Source organism: Bombina bombina, chromosome 10 (assembly GCF_027579735.1).
Source record: "Bombina bombina isolate aBomBom1 chromosome 10, aBomBom1.pri, whole genome shotgun sequence".
In the NCBI taxonomy this organism is placed as follows: domain Eukaryota; kingdom Metazoa; phylum Chordata; class Amphibia; order Anura; family Bombinatoridae; genus Bombina; species Bombina bombina.
Window position 1 is genome coordinate 160,887,845 of NC_069508.1, and position 21,321 is coordinate 160,909,165.

Sequence of the window (21,321 nt, forward strand, 5' to 3'; positions counted from 1 at the left end):
TGTGTTGGGACCTGGCTTGACAGAATTAATCTCTTGAAATTTAAAGAATTTTAACAACAAATAGCCTGCTGTTGATTCAAAGACAGCATGAAGAGCATGCCCCCGATCCGGGATCGGATCTTGTAGGGGGCAGACTTTCCATCTTCGCTCAAGCTTGGGTTCGGGATGTTCAGGATCCCTGGACAATAGAAAGTAGTGTCCCAGGGATACTATTTGGAGTTCAAAGGTTCTCCTCCCAGAGGCAGGTTTCTGCTTTTAGGATTATCTACAGATCAGACAAAAGGAGAGGCGTTCTTACACTGCGCAGGAGACCTCTCAGATCTGGGAGTGATTGTTTCAGTTCCAATACAGGTACAGGGTTTTGTATCGCAATCGGGTTGTGGTCCCCAATAAAGAGGGAACCTTCAGACCACTTTTTTAGATCTCAAGAGTCTAAACAAATTTTTTAGTGTACCGTCCTTCAAGATGGAAACTATTAGTTCCATTCTTCCCTTGATCCAAGAGGGTCAATTTATGACAACAGTGGATTTAGAGGACGCGCATCTTCATGTGTCATTCACAAGAATCGTCTCAAGTCCTAAGGTTTGCCATTCTGGGCCTCCAGTTCGTGGCTCTTCCTTTCGGTCTTTCCACAGCTCTCAGAATTTTCACAAAGACTCTGGGATCGCTGTTGGCGGTGCTTTGGTTACGGGGCATTGCAATGGCGCCCTATCTGGACGACATCCTAGTCCAGGCGCCATCCTTACAACGAGTGAGATTTCACACGGACATGGTGTTATCCTTCCCGCGATTTCTCGGGTGGAAGGTAAATTTGGAAAAGAGTTCTTTTATCTCATGTACAAGGGTATCTCTCTGGGAATCATAATAGATTACATATCAATGAAGATTTTTCTGACAGGATGTCAGGAAATCAGAGATTATCGATCCTTGTCTAGTCATTCAGTCCACTACTCAACTTTCAGTGGCTCAGTGCACAGAGGTAATCGGGCTGATGGTGGCAATGGACCTCATCCCGTTTGCTCAGTCCCATCTCAGACCTCTGCAGTTAAGCATGCTCAGGCAAAGGATCAGAGATTATACAGATTTGCCTCCTCAAATACTACTGGAGCAGGAGACAAAGGATTCTCTTCAATGGTGGTTGTTTCTGGATCATCTCTCCCAGGGAACCTGCTTTCGCAGACCATCTTGGGTGATTGGGACAAGTGTTGCCAGCCTTCTAGGGTGAGGAGCAGTCTGGGGCTTCCTAAGGGCTCAGGGGGTTTGGACTCTGCCAGAGTCTGTTCTTCCTATAAACATTCTGGAGCTGAGAACGATCTACAATGTTCTTCTGACCTGGCCTCAGTTAGCCTTGGTCCAGTTTCTCAGGTTCCAATCGATCATCAGTGGCTTACATCAATCATCAGGGAGGAACGAGGAGTTCCTTAGCGATGACAGAGGTAACCAAAATAATCCAGTGGGCGGAAGCCCACTCTTGTTGCCTATCGGCAATCCATATCCCAGGGGTGGACAACTGGGAGGTGGATTTCCTGAGCAGGCAGACCTTTCATCCTGGGGAGTGGAGACTCCATCCGGAAGTGTTCTCCAGCATAATTCTCAAGTGGGATCAGCCGGAATTAGATCTCCTGGCATCGCAACAGAATGCCAAGCTCCCGAGATACGGGTCGAGATCCAGGGACCACCAGGCGGAACTGATAGATGCTCTGGCGGCCTCTTGGACCTTCAATCTAGCATACCTGTTTCCTCCGTTTGATCTTCTTCCTTGAGTAATTGCTTGAATCAAACAGGAAGGGGCCTCAGTGATCTTCATAGAACTGGCCTGGCCTCGCAGGATTTGGTATGCAGATCTGGTGGAGATGACATCTGTACCACCTTGGAGACTTCCATTGAGGAAAGACCTTCTGATTCAGGGGCCCTTCCTTCACCCAAATCTAGTTTCTCTGAAGCTGACTGCTTGGAGATTGAACGCTTAATTTTATCCAAGTGGGGGGTTTCTGAATCGGTCATAGAGAGCATGATTCAGGCTCGTAAGCCTGTTACTAGAAGGATTTACCATAAGATTTGGCGTAAATATCTCTATTGGTGTGAATCCAAGAGCTACTCATGGAGTAGAGTTAGGATTCCTAGAATTTTGTCCTTTCTCCAAGAGGGTTTGGAGAAAGGTTTATCGAAGTGTTCACTAAAGGGGCAAATTCTCTGCCTTATCTATTTTGTTACACAAACGTCTGGCAGATGTTCCAGATGTACAATCATTCTATCAGGCCTTGGTCAGGATCAGGCCTGTGTTCAAACCAGTTACTCCTCCATGGAGTCTTAATTTAGTTCTCAAAGTTCTTCAAGGGGCTCCGTTTGAGCCTATGCATTCCTTAGATATTAAGTTGTTATCTTGGAAAGCCTTATTTCTTGTTGCTCGGAGAGTGTCAGAGCTCTCAGCATTACAGTATGTGTCTCCTTATCTTATTTTCCATTCAGATAAGGTAGTTTTACGTACTAAATTAGGATTTCTTCCTAAGGTTGTTTCTGATCGGAACATTAATCAGGAGATTGTTGTTCCTTTTTTGTGTCCTAATCCTTCTTCTCAGAAGGAAAGACTTCTGCACAATTTGGACGTAGTCCGTGCTTTAAAGTTTTACCTGCAGGCGACTAAGGACTTTCGTCAGTCTTCTTTGTTTGTGGTTTTCTCAGGAAAACGTATGGGACAGAAAGCTATGGCTACTTCTCTTTCTTTTTGGCTGAAGAGTATCAAACGTCTTGCATATATCAGACTGCTGGACAGCAGCCTGCTGAGAGAGTTACGGCTCATTCCACGAGGGCTTTTGCTTCCTCATGGGCGTTCAAAAATGAAGCTTCTGTGGAACAGATTTGCAAGGCTGCAACTTGGTCCTCTCTTCACGCTTTTTCAAAGTTCTACAAATTTGACACTTTTACCTCTGCTGAGGCCGCTTTTGGGAGAAAGGTTCTTCAAGCATTGGTGCCTTCCGTTTAGGTTCCCTGTCTTGTCCCTCCCGTATCATCTGTACTCTAGCTTGGGTATTGAATTCCATTAGTAATTAAGATGATCTGTGGACTCGTGTCTTACCTGATAAATGTATTTATTTTTTGACACGATGAGTCCACGGCCCGCCCTGTTCTTTAGACAGGTTGTGGGTTATTGTAAACTTCAGACACCTCTGCACCTTGGCTTTTCCTTTCTCTTCCTAACTTTGGTCGAATGACTGGAGTGGGAGGGAAGGGAGGAGCTATTTAACAGCTCTGCTTTGGTGCTCTTTGCCTCCTCCTGCTGACCAGGAGGTGAATATCCCATTAGTAATTAAGATGATCCGTGGACTCATCGTGTCAAAAAAGAAATACATTTATCAGGTAAGCATAAATTTTCTTTTTTTTCAATTTTTCAGTCAGTAGAATTGAAATGTTTATTTCCTTAGGCCTAGTCATGTTGCAGATCAAATAAAAGCAATTTTTTTTTAATTGAAACATCTCAATCATGCATGAAGAAAAGCAGGTTTTTGTATATTTGTGTATATCAAAATCTTTTTAATTTTGAGGATTTTAAATCCTTATAATTAAAAATAAAAAAAAATTGAAAAGCAAATTACTTGACATAGAATTACCCAAAAGTGCAATGTCCCAAGCTACTGTGCAGCAGAACGATTCATTTTTATAATTGCTGGAATCTGAGTTCACAGCCTTTTTTAATAGAAAGTTCCACAACCTGACTACAAATATTGTAAAAGACTTCTTTGGCAAATGGGAAATGTGTTTACATAAAACCATAAGCAAATCTGTTGTTATTTGTTTTATTTTCTTTGCACGATAAATAGAAATGTATAAGTCACAAACACAAATATAACTTTATTATTTACAAAACAAAGTTCATTTAATACTCTGCACGGAGAACAGCAATAAAGCTGAAAAAATATGAAGTGCTTAAAATGTAAATACCCAAAATATAAAACAATCTGAAACAGTATAAACGCTACAACCCTACAATACAAAACAATCTGAAACCCTGAGACGCATTCAGCTCTCAATAATTCTGTTTTGTGAACTGAATTATATTGTGTCTGACGTGCTTTAGTTTTGCGTCTGGCCAGCAGCTCTTTATAACAATGTGAGCGGGGGGGGGGGGGGGATATTACTATAAGGAGGCATCTGAATTATTTGAAGGGACCAGTAACTGGCAAGAAATTCCTAATGAAGAATTTGGGTAAACCAACCCCAGGCTGCAGTAACTGGGTCTAATGCTCAGACATGGGATAATTATTAGCATAAGGTTTTTCAGACAGAAACAATATGGCATCATGTGTCTGTATTTCTTTGACATTAGGATTCCCAGGCTGGGACTCCCAGGTAATCTTTAATTCATTGGCTGGCAGAGAAGGCCACAATACAACATAGCCCTCTCTGGCAGCCAAGGGGTTAAGTGCTGCTTGCTCACTGGTTACTTTGCTCCACACCATTTGCTTGGCTTTCTTCAAAAGTTGTCTTTAAACACTGGTTGCCCTCTGTGCTATGACCTAAAACACAAACATCTCATTAGCTTGTGAGGTGCTACTGAGAAAACCTCATACACAGCTCAACATTGTATTTAATACATTCTCCCAGAAAACAAGAAGCCTACTACAGCGGGAGCCGTGTGATTATGGGGTACTTTGCAGCAGGAGCTGTGTAAGGCAGGTTATTACCCAGAATCCATGTCTGCAGTAAGAGCTGTGTAGTTATTGGGTAAGGCAGGTTATTACCCAGAATCCCTGGCTGCAGGGGGAGCTGAGTATGCTGGTTAGTTATGGTTAAAGGTAGGTTATTACCCAGAATCCCTGGCTGCAGGGGGAGCTGTGTATGCTGTGTAATTATGGGTTAAAGTAGGTTATTACCCAGAATCCCTGGCTGCAGGGGGAGCTGAGTATGCTGGTTAGTTATGGGTAACGGTAGGTTATTACCCAGAATCCCTGGCTACAGGGGATCTGTGTATCATGTGTAATTATGGGTTAAAGTAGGTTATTACCCAGAATCCCTGGCTGCAGGGGATCTGTGTATCGTGTGTAATTATGGGTTAAGGTAGGTTATTACCCATAATCCCTGGCTGCAGGGGGAGCTGGGTAATTATGGGTAGAGGTCAGGTTATTATCCAGAATCCCTGGCTGCAGAGGGAGCTGTGTATGCTGTGTAATTATGGGTAAAGGTAGGATATTACCCAGAATCCCTGGCTGCAGGGGAAGCTGTGTAAACCATGGGATTATGGGGTAAAAGGTAAGAGAATATCTGCCATCTTCTGAGTCTTGCACTTCCTCATGTGTTCTCTGTCTTTTAATTCAAAGGGTCGTTATAGTGTGATATTTGTAGCTCTAGCAAACTTGCAAAACGGATATTAATATCATTTATTTGCATGGCTGCGCAAAATTCTATAGTGCTGGGTCTATGTGTTTAACGGCTCGAGAAGTGCTGGTCCGGAGTGGAAATGGCTGGTGATACAATTGCCAGTACTAGAATAACAAGCTATAAGGAATTAGAGAATGTCATTTTTGTACTATAATGGCCTTTAAGGAGATACACACAGAAGGCTGATAAATATAAAATGTGTCCCCACTCACCTGACAAATCCCTTCTTGCATTAGCCATCACACTCAGAGGCCCAGGAGGGGGTATATAGTGTATCCCAGGCAGGAAGCGGGGGGGTATAAACTGAGGTACAGAGGGGTATACACGATGCATAAAATTTCCTCCTCCTTCATATACCTGCACAAACACAGAGAGCCTTATCCCAGGGCACTAGTGAGCAAACAATATCTACGTGACTAAAAACAGGATTACACAGTGATGTACAGCGCAGTTTTACAATATCGCCCCCGTGACTGCAGAAGAAATAAAATAAGCACAGAAATAAATATAAAAAACAACTTATATACAAACTGTCTTCTATAAAGGTAAACCGGCCCACTGAGATAATAACCACGAATGTAAATGAGCCAGAAGTATGAAGCAATTATATGATGAGTGAAAATTCAGTTCCCATCAGCCCTTACTGCACCCATGAATCACACATGAACTAGCAACCACCCTTTTCCAATCCATTAGGTAATGCTGTGCAGAAACTGATAAAATACAACTTTTTAATTTCCTTTCTCGCGATGTCTCACTTCATTAGAAGCGCAGTTAGATGAATTAATTAAGCTGTATTAAATACATTCATAAAATCTGCATACACATTTGTATTGGTTAAAAAAACTATAACTTGAAAAAATAAAATACATGTAGCCAATGGGTACAGCGAAAAAATGACAACTGATTAATTAAATATAGACAATGACTAACTGCCTTGAAAGCAGTTTTTTTAATTACCAAATTAATTAATTTCATGTTATTATTCGTAAGTAAATTTTTTAACTATAGAATTAATGACAATATTTGGAGGATTATATTTAAGTTGAGTAAACGTGTCATCATTTGTACTTTTGTATTAATCTACAGAAAAACGTTGAGGAAAAAAGCTTAACGTTGAACATTTTTATTGTTTAAAAAGATAGATAATCCCTTTATTACCCATTCCCCAGTTTTGCATAACCAACACAGTTATATTAATACATGTTTTACCTCTGTGATTACCTTGTATCTAAGCCTCTGCAGACTGCCCCCTTATCTCAGTGCTTTTGACAGACTTGCATTTTAGCTAATCTGTGCTGACTCATAAGTAACTCCATGAGAGTGAGCACAATGTTATCCAATATGGCACACATGAACTAGAGCTGTCTGTGAAACGCTAAAAAAACACAATCCGGCTGTATCTAGGATCCTTGTATCCTGCTGTATCTAGACTCCTTGTATCCTGCTGTATTCAGTATCCTTGTATCCTGCTGTATCTAATATTGTATCCTGCTGTATCCCATATCCTGCTGTATCTAGTATCCTTGTATCCTACTGTATCTAGTATCCTTGTTTCCTGCTGTATCTAGTATCCTTGTATCCTGCTGTATCCAGTATCCTTGTATCCTGCTGTATCTAATATCCTTGTATCCTACTGTATCCAGTATCCTTGTATTCTGCTGTACCTACTGTATCTAGTATCCTTGTATCCTACTGTATCTAGTATCCTTGTATTCTGCTGTACCTACTGTATCTAGTATCCTTGTATCCTGCTGTATCTAGTATCCTTGTATCCTGCTGAATCTAGTATCATTGTATCCTGCTGAATCTAGTATCATTGTATCCTGCTGAATCTAGTATCCTGCTGTATCTAGTATCCTTGTATCCTGCTGAATCTAGTATCTTTGTATCCTGCTGTATCTAGTATCCTTGTATCCTGCTGTATCTAGTATCCTTGTATCCTGCTGTATCTAGTATCCTTGTATCCTGCTGTATCTAGTATCCTTGTATCCTGCTGCATCTAGTATCCTTGTATCCTGCTGCATCTAGTATCCTTGTATCCTGCTGCATCTAGTATCCTGCTGTATCTAGTATCCTTGTATCCCGCTGTATCTAGAATCCTTGTATCCTGATGTATCTAGTATCCTTGTATTCTGCTGTATCTAGTATCCTTGTATCCTGTTGTATCTAGTATCCTGCTGTATCTAGTATCCTTGTATCCTGCTGTATCTAGTATCCTTGTATTCTGCTGTATCTAGTATCCTTGTATCCTGTTTTATCTAGAATCCTGCTGTATATAGTATCCTTGTATCCTGCTGTATCTATTATCCTGCTGTATCTATTATCATTGTAACCTGCTGTATCTAGTATCCTTGTATCCTACTCTGTATCTGGTATTCTGCTGTATCTAGTATCCTTATATCCTGCTGTATCCTTGTATCCTACTATATTTAGTATCCTTGTATCCTGCTGTATCTAGTATCCTTATATCCTGCTGTATCTAGAAACCCACTTTATCTAGTATCCTTGTATCCTGCTGTATCTAGTATCCTACTGTATCTAGTATTCTGCAGTATCTAGTATCCTTGTATCCTGCGCCAAAATACCAGACAATTCCTCTCTGAACAAGGAGCACAGCAACCCCAGACAACTGTTTCAGCCTTTATTGGACCTCGTCAGTGAGGTGTAGCCATATTCCTCTAATCACACTGAGCAAGGAGTCCACGTCTGGTTGCCCCTTTTACCCTTAGGGAGACTAAATACACACAGATAGAAGCACACTCACAGGAACGAACAACCAGCACAATAATATTGTTAGTATGTTCTATGGCAATTTACCACCTGGGTGCAGCCTCTTTTTTAGCCCAGTAATGCTTTTCACAGAGTAGAACTTTCCTGTAGTATATCAGTCTAAGACTAAATACAAACAGAGAGAAGATCATCTGGGTTTGCCGTTTCCCTTGTTTAGAGGAGAATTGCCTGGTATTTCGGGGCTGGACTGACCTTGGTAGGTGGGATCAGACTGATATACTTCAGAAAAGTCTTCCTCTGTGAAAAGCACAATTGGGCAAAAAGAAGAAGCTAGTCCCAGGTGGTAACCAGGCCACAGAACAAACCACTGAGCTGTTGTTCGTTCCTGGCAGACTGCTTCTCTTTCTGTTTGTATTATGACCCTGGGGAAAGTCTCCCTAAAGGCGATGGGGGAAACCAGGAATATGGCTGCATCTAACTAACAAGGCCCAAGAAGGCCAAAATTATTTTCTTGGGTTGAGTTTTCCTTGTTCAGAGGAGAATTGCCTGGTATTTCGGGGCTGGGCTGACCTTGTTAGGCAGGATAAGACTGATATACTTCAAGAAAGTTTTTCCTCTGTGAAAAGCACAAGTGGGCAAAAAGAAGCTACTCCCAGGTGGTAACAGGCCCATAGAACAAGCTACTGAGCTGTTGTTCGTTCCTGGCAGATTGCTTCTCTCTCTGTTTGTATTTAACCTCTTGTCTGCCTGGAACACATGGGTAATCTTGGGGTTATATCACTGCTGTTTAGCACACTTGCAGCAGTGATTTAAAGGAACAGTATACACCGATTTTCATATAACTGCATGTAATAGACACTACTATAAAGAATACTATGCACAGATACTGATATAAAAATCCAGTATAAAACCGTTTAAAAACTTACTTAGAAGCTTTCAGTTTAGTTCTGTTTAAAAGGTTACTGGAACACCCACTGCAAGTGGGAAAATGCAGACACTCCCCCTCCCCTTCCTTTGCATATGAAAAGACCCTTTACACAAACAGGACCAAGCTGGAGAAGGTATACGTCGGTATTCTCCTAAAACTTTGGGGCTTGGTTAGGAGTCTGAAAATCAGAGCAATGTTATTTAAAAATAAGCAAAACTATCCATTAAAAAAAAAAAAACTTTATGGGCTATATAAATAGATCATCTACAAAACATTTATGCAAAGAAAAAAACGAGTGTATAATGTCCCTTTAACTCACTGTCAGAAACACTTCCCAGCTGAATTTACCATTCATTGCCTGCATCACACATGCTCCAGCTATTTTACCATATTAGCGCCTTAAAGGGACACTGAACCCAAATTATTTATTTCGTGATTCAGACAGAGCATGCAATTTTAAGCAACTTTCTAATTTACTCCTATTATCAATTTTTCTTTGTTCTCTTGCTATATTTATTTGAAAAAAAGGCATCTAAGCTTTTTTTTTAATTCGGTTAAGCACCCTGGACAGCACTTGTTTATTGGTGGGTGAATTTATCCACTAATCAGCAAGAACAACCTAGGTTGTTCACCAAAAAAATTGATAATAGTAGTAAATTAGAAAGTTGCTTAAAATGTCATGCTCTATCTGAATTGTGAAAGAAAAAATTTGGTTAAGCACCCTGGACAGCAGTTGTTTATTGGTGGGTGAATTTATCCACTAATCAGCAAGAACAACCTGGGTTGTTCACCAAAAAATTGATAATAGTAGTAAATTAGAAAGTTGCTTAAAATGTCATGCTCTATCTGAATTGTGAAAGAAAAAATTTGGGTTCAGTGTCCCTTTAACCAAACTTTCCATTAAAGAGGTACACTGCAGCTGCGTAATACACCCATAGCTGTGATTTACCACCCTGATTGTCTGATGCCAGTCACCTGTATGCGCAATGCTGTCAGTCACTAGCGCTCACAGGGAATTAAAGGAAGAGGCTGAACCTGCCAGCTAACTGTACATGCAGCCGACTCAGGGAAGTGACGCGTTTTGGTGCACTTTGCAAAGGACTGTGACCCCTGCATCTTCTCCCAGCTAAAATGCCAAAGCATAAGGGCACTTTACCGGGCACCAGGGCTTTTTTATGTTAACAAAATGACTTTTAAACAATAAGAAGTCACCTTTTATAGAGTCAGGTTAAGGTTGTATATTTATATACAATTATTGCACCATAAAATGTCCTACATACCAACTACTTATTAAATTGCACTAATGCAACTGATAATCATATATTAAAGGGACACTGTACCCAAATTTTTTCTTTTGTGATTCAGATAGAGCATGCAATTTTAAGCACCTTTCTAATGTACTCCTATTATCAAATTTTCTTCACTCTCTTGGTATGTTTATTTGAAAAACAAGAATTTAAGTTTAGATGCCGGCCCATTTTTGGTGAACAACCTGGGTTGTCCTTTCTGATTGGGCAGCACCAATAAACAAATGCTGTCCATGGTTCTGAACCACAAATTTGCTGGCTCCTCAGCTTAGATGCCTTCTTTTTCAAATAAAGATATCAAGAGAATGAAGAAAAATTGATAACAGAAGTAAATTAGAAAGTTGCTTAAAATTGCAAGCTCTATCTGAATCACAAAAGAAAAAATTTGGGTACAGTGTCCCTTTAAATAATAAAAAGATACATTTACAAAATAATTATACATTTATTAATGCAACTTTGTGATTCATAACCAAGAAAGCAGTTCATGTCAAGCTGGCATATCTAAATAGTTTTCATACTGCTCATTATGCACCAACCTAAAGTAATGTATAATCTAGTTATCCTGCTTGAAACAGATAAAGGCACTGGTCTGCTGCCTACTCTAACATAGCATTTACAGGTATAACCTATGAAGGGTATTGGGAAGCAGCTGAGGCAGCAGTGCGTTTGGCTCTTTCAAACAAAAGCCATTGGTTTTAATATCACATCTGTCTTGGCTTGGAACAGCGACTTTTATATCCCTTTAAAGGGACACTGAACCCAATTTTTTTCTTTTATGATTCATATAGAGCATGCAATTTTAAGCAACTTCCTTATTTACTCCTATTATCAATTTCTCTTCGTTCTCTTGCTTTCTTTATTTGAAAAAGAAGACATATAAGCTAAGGAGCCAGCCAATTTGTGGTTCAGAACCATGGACAGCACTTGTTTATTGGTGCTGTCCAATCAGCAAGGACAGCCCAGGTTGTTCATCAAAAATGGGCCGGCATCTAAACTTAAATTCTTGCTTTTCAAATAAAGATACCAAGAGAATAAAGAAAATTTGGCAATAGGAGTAAATAAGAAAGATGCTTAAAATTGCATGCTCTATCTGAATCATGAAAGAAAAAATTTGGGTACAATGTCCCTTTAAGTGGAAGCCCTCTGAGCATTTGCAAGGGGCTTTAATGCCATACAGACATTATCATACATGTGCTGTTGCTGGATGCCAAAAGGTCTTTCCCTGTAGCATTGTCTCTAATGGACTTACTTTCACTGGATGACATTGGGGGATACTTCTTATGGGCATGCCAGAGGGAGGAGGGGGTCCTCTGAATCCTGGTGGACCACAGGGAAGTGCCATGGGAAACGAGTGGTAATGGCACATAGGCCCAGGTACTGGGTACATCTTGGTAGTCTCAGTTCTGCAGTTCTCTTTGTTGGGCACACAGTGCGAGAGGGGAGGAGGGTACCCTGTGTAATGAACAAAGAGTGGTGAGGGTCTGCCTCATGTTATACAAGGAGCATATAAACACTTATTATAATCTCAGGCTCATTCTAATTAACTAAATGGCACTAACAACGCTGTAATATAAAAATGATACTAACATCCCTAGTGATGCTATAGCCATTGGTATAACACTGATTTGAGAACCTTGTGGCATTGTGGCCCCTAATATGATGCCCAAAGGGACACTGTGGCCTCTGATATAAAGTGATATAACAGCGTTTGATATAATAACCCTCAATTACACTACAATTCCCAATATAGTCATCAAAGTGACGCTTTGCCCCTATTATAATGCTGCCGCGCTATACAGAAAACAGATCAGTCCCAGGGGCCAGAATATGGCTCAGTTGAGCGGCTTCTTTATGAGGTTTAGAAATAACCTTCCCACTATAAAATACTGTTCTTTTGATAAAAACTGGGGCACTATACAAAAACAAACTAAACTTCTAGCTGCAGTCACAGGCACTGATATAAAAACAAAGGGTTATGTCTATCTATAGCAGGGCATAATAATACAATATACAGCTCCAAGCTCAATTGTTCCCCAGCCAGTCTGCCAAGCATGCAAAGCCATCATTTCTTAAAGAGACAATGCACTCAGGTAAGACGCTGCTAAGAGTTCATTGTATTCAAAGCTTCTGCAGAAACACCCTTTCAATGGTCTGGGCTCTCTCCCACCCCCACTTGGAAGTTGATTTCTGCTGTTGCCTCTTGCTTACATAGCTTTTCTAGAGCAAATAATTTCAGTATAGACAGTTTTAACAGGCAAAATAAAGGTAAATGAGCATGAGCTATGTGTAAACAATTTAATAGACTCCAGCAGGTAAATCGAGTGATTGGAAGAAAATATACAGTGCACCACATGCAGTGCTGCCATAAAGTGCTCTATTGCAAACACCAAACTAACATTCATAATAATCATCACATTGCAACTATTCAACATATCCCAAGCTGAACTGAACCCGCAGTTACCAGGTTACTAACCACAATTTAATCTCACAAACATCTGCAAAGCAGACAGCATCAAGATGAAACCCAAATTATATCTTTCATGATTCAAATAGAACATGCAATTTTAAACAACTTTCCAAATTACTTCTATTATATAGTTTGCTTCATTCTCTTGATATCATTTCTTGAAAAGCATATTTAATAGGATCAGTAGCTGCTGATTGGTGGCTGCACATAGATGCCTCATGTGATTGGCTCACCCATTTGCATTGCTATTTCTTCAACAAATTATATCTAAAGAATAAAGCAAATTAGATAATATAAGTAAATTGGAATGTTGTTTAAAATTGTATTCTCTGTCTGAATCATGAAAGAAATTTTTTGGGTTTCATGTCCCTTTAAAGACATAAATGTAGAATCGGAAATGCACAGCTGCTCTCCGCCCATTTATCCCGTATACATAAAATATTTCCAGCATTCACAAAAAAATCTGAAGGAGTCATTAAACCTATTCATCCATATAACCAGCTAAAATAAAAATAAAAAACATCCTTAAACCAAAGCTTACATAAATAAATATTTGCAAAAAAAAATAAAAAATAAAGATGTAGCAGCCGATTGTTTTAACATAAACAAAACAGAAAGATTTAACCTTCAACAACAAAGCGTATCACATTATTAATGTATTTTATTTTCTGTGTAAGTTTCACATAAACCCAATTCTAATAAAATCACAATAACATCTATGAAGTGCCCTTTGCACAGACAAGAAAATGTTAAAGGTTAGAATGATCCATCCAATAATAGAAAAAGTGAGAGCACAGACAAGAATATAGATAGAGTCTCTGCCTATTGCTTTATACTGTATAGGGAAAGATTAAATAACTTAAAGGGACAGTAAAGTCAAAACTCTACTTTCAAGAGTCAGATAGAGCATGAGATTTTAGATAACTATCCCATTTACTTCTATTATCTAATTTGTTTTGATCTCTTGGTATCCTTTGTTGAAAAGCAAACCTAGGTAGGCTCCGGTGCAGCAATGTGCTACTGGGAGCTAGCTGGTCATTGGTGGCTGCACGTATATGTCTCTGGTCACTGGCTCACACAATATGCTCAGCTAGCTCTCAGTAATTCATTGCTACTCCTTCAACAAAGAATGAAGCAAATTTGATAATAAAAGTACATTGGAAAGTTGTTTAAAATAATATGCTCTTTCTGCGTCGTGACATTTTGGGGTCTATGGCCCTTAAATGTTACTTGTCTCCCGCTCCCTAGAAAGGCCAAAAAGCAGATTCTATAACCTGCATATGCTGCAAATCAAACAGCTGAATACGGAATTTGCTTTTAGGCATCTCTTGGGAAGGTTGCACAAGCACAACTTTGTTTATACAAATGCAAGAGCTGTTTATTGCCCCTTTATTAAAGGGACACTAAACCCAAATTTTTTCTTTCATGATTAAAGTGAAAGTCAAACCTAGTGTTGTACAAACGCTAGGATTGACTATTGAAACAAATAAAGGGGACTTTTATTCATGAAGTATAAGATACTTCATGTAGAAAGCTCCTTTATTTGTTTCAACCGATCGCTGTTCCACAGCAGCCCATGGCTAAAAATTTTTTTGCTAAGAGGTGACATTTTCACCTCTTAGCCAATAGCCGTGCGGTAAATCCATCTCCCATGGGCGCCAAGCCGGATTTACCGCACAGCTATTGGCTAAGTGGTGAAAACGTCACCTCTTAGGAATTTTTTTTTTAGCCGTGGGCTGCTGCAGCAGCTAAGAACGGCGATCGGTTGAAACAAATAAAGGTGCTTTCTACATGAAGTATTTTATACTTCATGAATAAAAGTCCCCTTTATTTGTTTCAATAGTCAATCCTAGCGTTTGTACAATGCTAGGATTGACTTTCACTTTAAGATAGAGCATGTAGCCACCAATCAGCAAACGCTACCCAGGTGCTGAACCAAAAATGGTCTAGTTCCTAAGCTTACAGTCCTGCTTTTCAAATAAAAATACCAAGAGAACGAAGAAAAATTGACAATAGGATTACAATAGTTGCTTAAAATTGCATGCTCTATCTGAATCGTGAAAGAAAATATGTGGGTTTCATATTACTTTTAGGATCAACCGAATCCTGAGCCAGAAGTTTCCCAGCCAGCAATTATACTGCATAGCCACAAGTGATTATATATAGATGTCTGTAGAATAATTTAATCAATTAGTAGCCAAACGTGAAATGCTGATTCCTAAATACACAACCTTCAACTCCAGCAAGTGTGACTTTGTAATGAATAACATATTAGTAAAGAAAAAGAAAAGATAAATAGATTTATGAAAGAAGAGTCAGAAAACTAAATGTAACTTTAGACAATAGTTTGGTTTCATATAAATTGTAGAAAGAAAAATTAGCAAACGGCAGATGTACTAAATAGAACTGGGAGTAATATGTATGAAGTATTTAGAATTACAGCCTATGGTCATATTACAGATAAAAACAAACTATATTTATATATAAAGTAGGAAGAAAAAAAATGTGATTTCCAGTAAAATTCCTCCTGCACAAGACCACAGAGTGATTATGGTTTATGTTTGGTTATGTTGATATTACAGAAAATACTGAGAAATAAACGTGTACCTGACACAGAAATGTTGCAAGAAAAGTCAATAGAGTTTAATGTTATGAATTTATAGCTGAATATTTTGCAACAATACAACAAGAATAACAAATCGAATGAGCTGTATACCAGAGAGATTGTATAAGATTAGAGAAAGCTTCAACTAGGAGATTCCGAATTCATCACCTGAACAATCATCTGTTGTTCCTCTGTACAAATCTACATGTGCCAACCCTGTGTAATGCTCCCTCTACCACAATGTACCCTCTCATCATGTTGTTCCTCTGTACAAATCTATATGTGCCAACCCTGTGTACTGCTCCCTGTACCAAACTGTACCCTCTCACAATCTGTTCTTCCTCTGTACCAATCTATATGTGCCAAACATGTGTACTGCCCCCTGTACCATACTGTACCCTCTCTTCATGTGTTGTTCCTCTGTACCAATCTACACGTGCCAACCCTGTGTACTGCCCCCTGTACCTTATCATCCGTTGTCCCTCTGTACCAATCTACATGTGCCAACCCTGTGTACTGCCACCTGTACCACACTGTACCCTCTCATCATCTGTTGTTTCTCTGTATCAATCTACATGTGCCAACCCTGTGTACTGCCCTCTGTACCCTCTCATCATCTGTTGTTCCTCTATACCTCTCTACATGTGCCCACCCCATGTACTGCCCCCTGTACCACACTCTATACCTTCTCATCATATTGTTCCTCTGTACCAATCTACATGTGCCAACCCTGTGTACTGCCCCGTACCACACTCTGTACCTTCTCATCATCTGTTGTTCCTCTGTACCAATCTACATGTGCAATCCTCTGTACCACACTGTAACCTCTCATCATGTTGTTTCTCTGTACCAATCTACATGTGCAACCCTCTGTACTGCCCCCTGTACCACACTGTACCCTCTCATTATCTGTTGTTCCTCTGTACCAATCTACATGTGCCAACCCAGTGAACTGCCCCCTGTACCACACTCTGTACCCTCTCATCATGTTGTTCCTCTGTACCAATCTACATGTGCCAACCATGTGAACTGCCTGTCACCTGCTTTTTATTCCCCAGTGCTGCTCAACCCTCAAATCTGCCTCCAGTGCAGTTCCCCCTTATACCTAACTCCCCTTATACTGCTGTCCCATTGCCTCTCGCCCAGTGCTTTTCACCTTAGTTCTCCATGTACCTCTCTTCTCTGTGCCCCTGTAGACACCATATACCCCTCTCCTCTGTGCCCCTGTAGACACCATATACCCCTCTCCTCTGTGCCACTGTAGACACCATATACCCCTCTCCTCTGTGCCCCTGTAGACACCATATACCCCTCTCCTCTGTGCCCCTGTAGACACCATATACCCCTCTCCTCTGTGCCCCTGTAGACACCATATACCCCTCTCCTCTGTGCCCTTGTAGACACCATATACCTCTCTCCTCTGTGCCCCTGTAGACAACATATACCCCTCTCCTCTGTGCCCTTGTAGACACCATATACCTCTCTCCTCTGTGCCCCTGTAGACACCATATACCCCTCTCCTCTGTGCCCTTGTAGACACCATATACCTCTCTCCTCTGTGCCCCTGTAGACACCATATACCTCTCTCCTCTGTGCCCCTGTAGACACCATATACCTCTCTCCTCTGTGCCCCTGTAGACACCATATACCTCTCTCCTCTGTGCCCCTGTAGACACCATATACCCCTCTCCTCTGTGCCCCTGTAGACACCATATACCCCTCTCCTCTGTGCCCTTGTAGACACCATATACCCCTCTCCTCTGTGCCCCTGTAGACACCATATACCCCTCTCCTCTGTGCCCTTGTAGACACCATATACCCCTCTCCTCTGTGCCCTTGTAGACACCATATACCCCTCTCCTGAGTGCCCCATGTACCCCTCTTCTCAGTTCTCCTGTAGACCTCATGTACCCTGTCCTCTGTGTCCATGTAGACATCATGTACCCCTCTCCTTAGTGCCCCTATAGGCCCCCATGTACCCTCCCCTCTGTGCCCCTGTAGACACCATGTTCCCCTCCCCTCAGTGCCCATGTAGACACCATGTACCCCTCTCCTCAGTGAATCTGTAGGCCTCATATACCCTCTCCTGTGTGCCCCTGTAGATATCATGTACCACTCTCCTCATTACCCCAATAGGCACCATGTACCCTCTCCTCTGTGCCCCTGTAGGCCTCATGCACCCCTCTCCTAGGTGCCATGATAAGCTCCCGTACCGATATCCGTCTCCCTGTCCTCATCTTTAATGCGGGGCCCGGCCAGCAGTTTGTGGGCCGCCAGGATACGATGTCTCTCGGTAATAAGGGAGCACTTGGGGCAGGAGCAGTTCCGCCACTCACACCGACCCCCGTGACCCTTCAGTCGCACCAGTTTCCCGTGATTACGGCACCGTGTGCACATGGGCACCCGAGAGCCTCGAACTGGGCCAGGAGCTGCACCCGCAGGGGCCGACATGTCTTATGGTTCTGGAGGGGACTTGGGGAGCGGAGCTGTGGGAGGAAGTGCGGGGCTGTTGTGTCACATGATCACAGGGGCACCTGCTGAATTAGTGTGTACCCTTAGCCTCACAGACCCTACACTGTATTAGTGTCCCCTCAGTTATACAATCCCCATATTGTCTCCTCAGTCTCACAGACCCCACACAGTGTGTTAGTGTCCCCTCAGTTATACAATCCCATATTGTCTCCTCAGTCTCACAGACCCCACACAGTGTGTTAGTGTCCCCTCAGTTATACAATCCCATGTTGTCCCCTGTCTGTGTATTAGTGTCCCCTCAGTTATACAATCCCATGTTGTCCCCTGTCTGTGTATTAGTGTCCCCTCAGTTATACAATCCCATGTTGTCCCCTGTCTGTGTATTAGTGTCCCCTCAGTTATGCAATCCCATGTTGTCCCCTGTCTGTGTATTAGTGTCCCCTCATTTATACAATCCCCATATTGTCTCCTCAGTCTCACAGACCCCACACAGTGTGTTAGTGTCCCCTCAGTTATACAATCCCATGTTGTCCCCTGTCTGTGTATTAGTGTCCCCTCATTTATACAATCCCCATATTGTCCCCTCAGTCTCACAGACCCCACACAGTGTGTTAGTGTCCCCTCAGTTATACAATCCCATGTTGTCCCCTGTCTGTGTATTAGTGTCCCCTCAGTTATGCAATCCCCATATTGTCTCCTCAGTCTCACAGACCTTATACAATCCCCATTTTGTCCCCTGTCTGTGTAGTAGTGTCCCCTCAGTTATACAATCCCCATATTGTCTCCTCAGTCTTACAGACCCCACACAGTGTGTTAGTGTCCCCTCAGTTATACAATCCCATGTTGTCCCCTGTCTGTGTATAAGTGTCCCCTCATTTATACAATCCCCATATTGTCTCCTCAGTCTTACAGACCCCACACAGTGTGTTAGTGTCCCCTCAGTTATACAATCCCATGTTGTCCCCTGTCTGTGTAGTAGTGTCCCCTCAGTTATACAAACCCCATTTTGTCCCCTGTCTGTGTAGTAGTGTCCCCTCAGTTATGCAATCCCCATATTGTCTCCTCAGTCTCACAGACCCCACACAGTGTGTTAGTGTCCCCTCAGTTATACAATCCCCATTTTGTCCCCTGTCTGTGTAGTAGTGTCCCCTCAGTTATACAAACCCCATTTTGTCCCCTGTCTGTGTAGTAGTGTCCCCTCAGTTATGCAATCCCCATATTGTCTCCTCAGTCTCACAGACCCCACACAGTGTGTTAGTGTCCCCCTCAGTTATACAATCCCCATATTATAATGGTCCCCTCAGTCTCACAGACCCTACACTGTGTATTGGCCCCTCAGTTATACAGACTCTACACTGCACTGTCACCTCAGTCACTGATACCCCCACATTGTGGTGTCACCTCAATCACACAGAGCCCACACTGTGTATTAGTGTCACTTCAGTCATGCAGATCCCATATATCCCCTCAGTCTCACAAACCCTAGACTGTGTATTATCCCCTCAGTTATACAATCACCATATTGTCCCCTGACTGTGTATTAGTGTCCCCTCAGTTATATAATTCCCATATTGTCTCCTCAGTGTCACAGACCCTACACTGTATATTACAGTCCCCTCAGTCTCACAAACCATACATTGTGTATTACTGTCCCCTCAGTCTCACAAACCCTACACTGTGTATTACTGTCCCCTCAGTCTCACAAACCCTACACTGTGTATTACTGCCCCCCTCTGTGTCACAGACCCTACACTGTGTATTAGTGTCCCCTAAGTCACCCAAACTCCACACTGTGTATTAGTGTTAACCTCAGTTATACAATCCCCATATTGTCACCTGTCTGTGTATTAGTGTCCCCTCAGTTATACAATCCCCATATTATAATTTCCCCTCAGTTATACAGACTCTACACTGCACTGTCACCTCAGTCACTGATACCCCCACATTGTGGTGTCCCCTCAATCACACAGAGCCCACACTGTGTATTAGTGTCACCTCAGTCATGCAGATCCCATATATCCCCTCAGTCTCACAAACCCTACACTATGTATTACTGTCCCCTCAGTGCCACAGACCCTACACTGTGTATTACTGTCCCCTCAGTCTCACAAACCCTACACCAGTGATTTTTAACCTTTTTTTTGCCGTGGCACACTTTTTTACCTTAAAAAATCCTGTGGCACACCACCATCCCAAAATTTTAAAAAAAATCACACATTGTAGCCTAATACAGCATATATATATATATACATACACACAGACACACACATACTGTATGTATTGTGCTGTTATGCCATGCCTCCTACAAACTACCCCTGCACTGGGAGTAAAAAACAAGCAAAGTTTAAAAAAATATGTCACACTGTTGTCAGTCTGCCGTGGCACACCTGAGGATCTCTCATGGCACACTAGTGTGCCGCGGCACACTGGTTGAAAAACACTGCCCTACACTATGTATTACTGTCCCCTCAGTGTCACAGACCCTACACTGTATATTACTGTCCCCTCAGTCTCACAAACCCTACACTGTTTTTTATTGTCCCCTCAGTCTCACAAACCCTACACTATGTATTAGTGTCCCCTCAGTTACACAGACCCCACACTGTGTATTAGCGTCAACCTCAGTTATATAATTCCCATATTGTCCCGCCAGTCTCACAGACCCTACACTGTGTATTGTTCCCTCAGTTATAAAATCCCCATAATGTCCCCCATGTCTGTGTATTAGTGTCCCCTCAGTTATACAATCCCCATATTGTCCCCTCAGTCTCACAGACCCCACACTGTATATTAGTGTCACCTCAGTTATGCAGATACCATATTATCCCCTCAGTGTCACATACCCTACACCAGGGGTGCTCACACTTTTTGTGTTGGGATCTACTTTTCATATGGCCAGCTCAACGAGATCTACCTACTAAAAATAGGCTGGCTCCTAAGCTTACATTCCTGCTTTTTCAAATAAAGGTACCAAGAGAATGAAGAAAATTGTTAATTGGAGTAAATTAGAAAGTTGTTTAAAATTGCATGTTCTATATCTGAATCATGAAAAAAAATAAAATGTGTGTTTCATATCCATTTAAGGTTGCATGATTTAGCAACACATGGATGTGCAAAAGCACAAAGATACAACAGATTAATCCTGACGACAAAAGTAGCATTGACTTTAAGTAAACAGGTGCAACCCCTTGTGCAATGTTACAAAACACTGCATTCAAATTACTGCCACTGACCACCTTTACTTTGCGCTATGGGCTTGGCCTGATATGACCCAGTGTGGCTTACACAAATAAATTTCAATAGTGCGCCATGCAGACCATTTTTTACCGGGTCAACACGTTCATTTGCCTGATGTCAATCAGATTTGTTCCTTTAGCATAGCACAGCAGCCTCTGACTTTACTTTTTCTATCTATTGACGCTTACCCTCCTAA

At 41.6% G+C, this 21,321-nt stretch overlaps 1 protein-coding gene across 1 annotated transcript; it reads right to left on the reverse strand.

The window, feature by feature from the left end:
- Positions 1–4,431: 4,431 nt before the first annotated feature.
- On the reverse strand, positions 4,432–17,867 carry DMRTB1 (DMRT like family B with proline rich C-terminal 1). The gene is made up of 4 exons (XM_053693196.1): positions 17,630–17,867; positions 11,594–11,796; positions 5,589–5,733; positions 4,432–4,514 (listed from the first exon to the last, which is right to left on the reverse strand). The coding sequence occupies exons 1-4, from the start codon at positions 17,865–17,867 to the stop codon at positions 4,432–4,434; spliced, it is 669 nt and encodes a 222-aa protein (XP_053549171.1).
- Positions 17,868–21,321: the final 3,454 nt, after the last annotated feature.

What these genes read in the sequence shown, in the direction of transcription:
- DMRTB1 (XM_053693196.1), bottom strand. Translation starts at nt 17,867, where the DNA reads ATGTCGGCCCCTGCGGGTGCAGCTCCTGGCCCAGTTCGAGGCTCTCGG. An exon ending in GGACAGGGAGACGGATATCG is followed by an intron (nt 11,797 to 17,629) that starts GTACGGGAGCTT and finishes TTCATTACACAG; the next exon opens with GGTACCCTCCTCCCCTCTCG. An exon ending in TGCAAGAAGGGATTTGTCAG is followed by an intron (nt 4,515 to 5,588) that starts GTGAGTGGGGAC and finishes TTTGTGTTTTAG; the next exon opens with GTCATAGCACAGAGGGCAAC.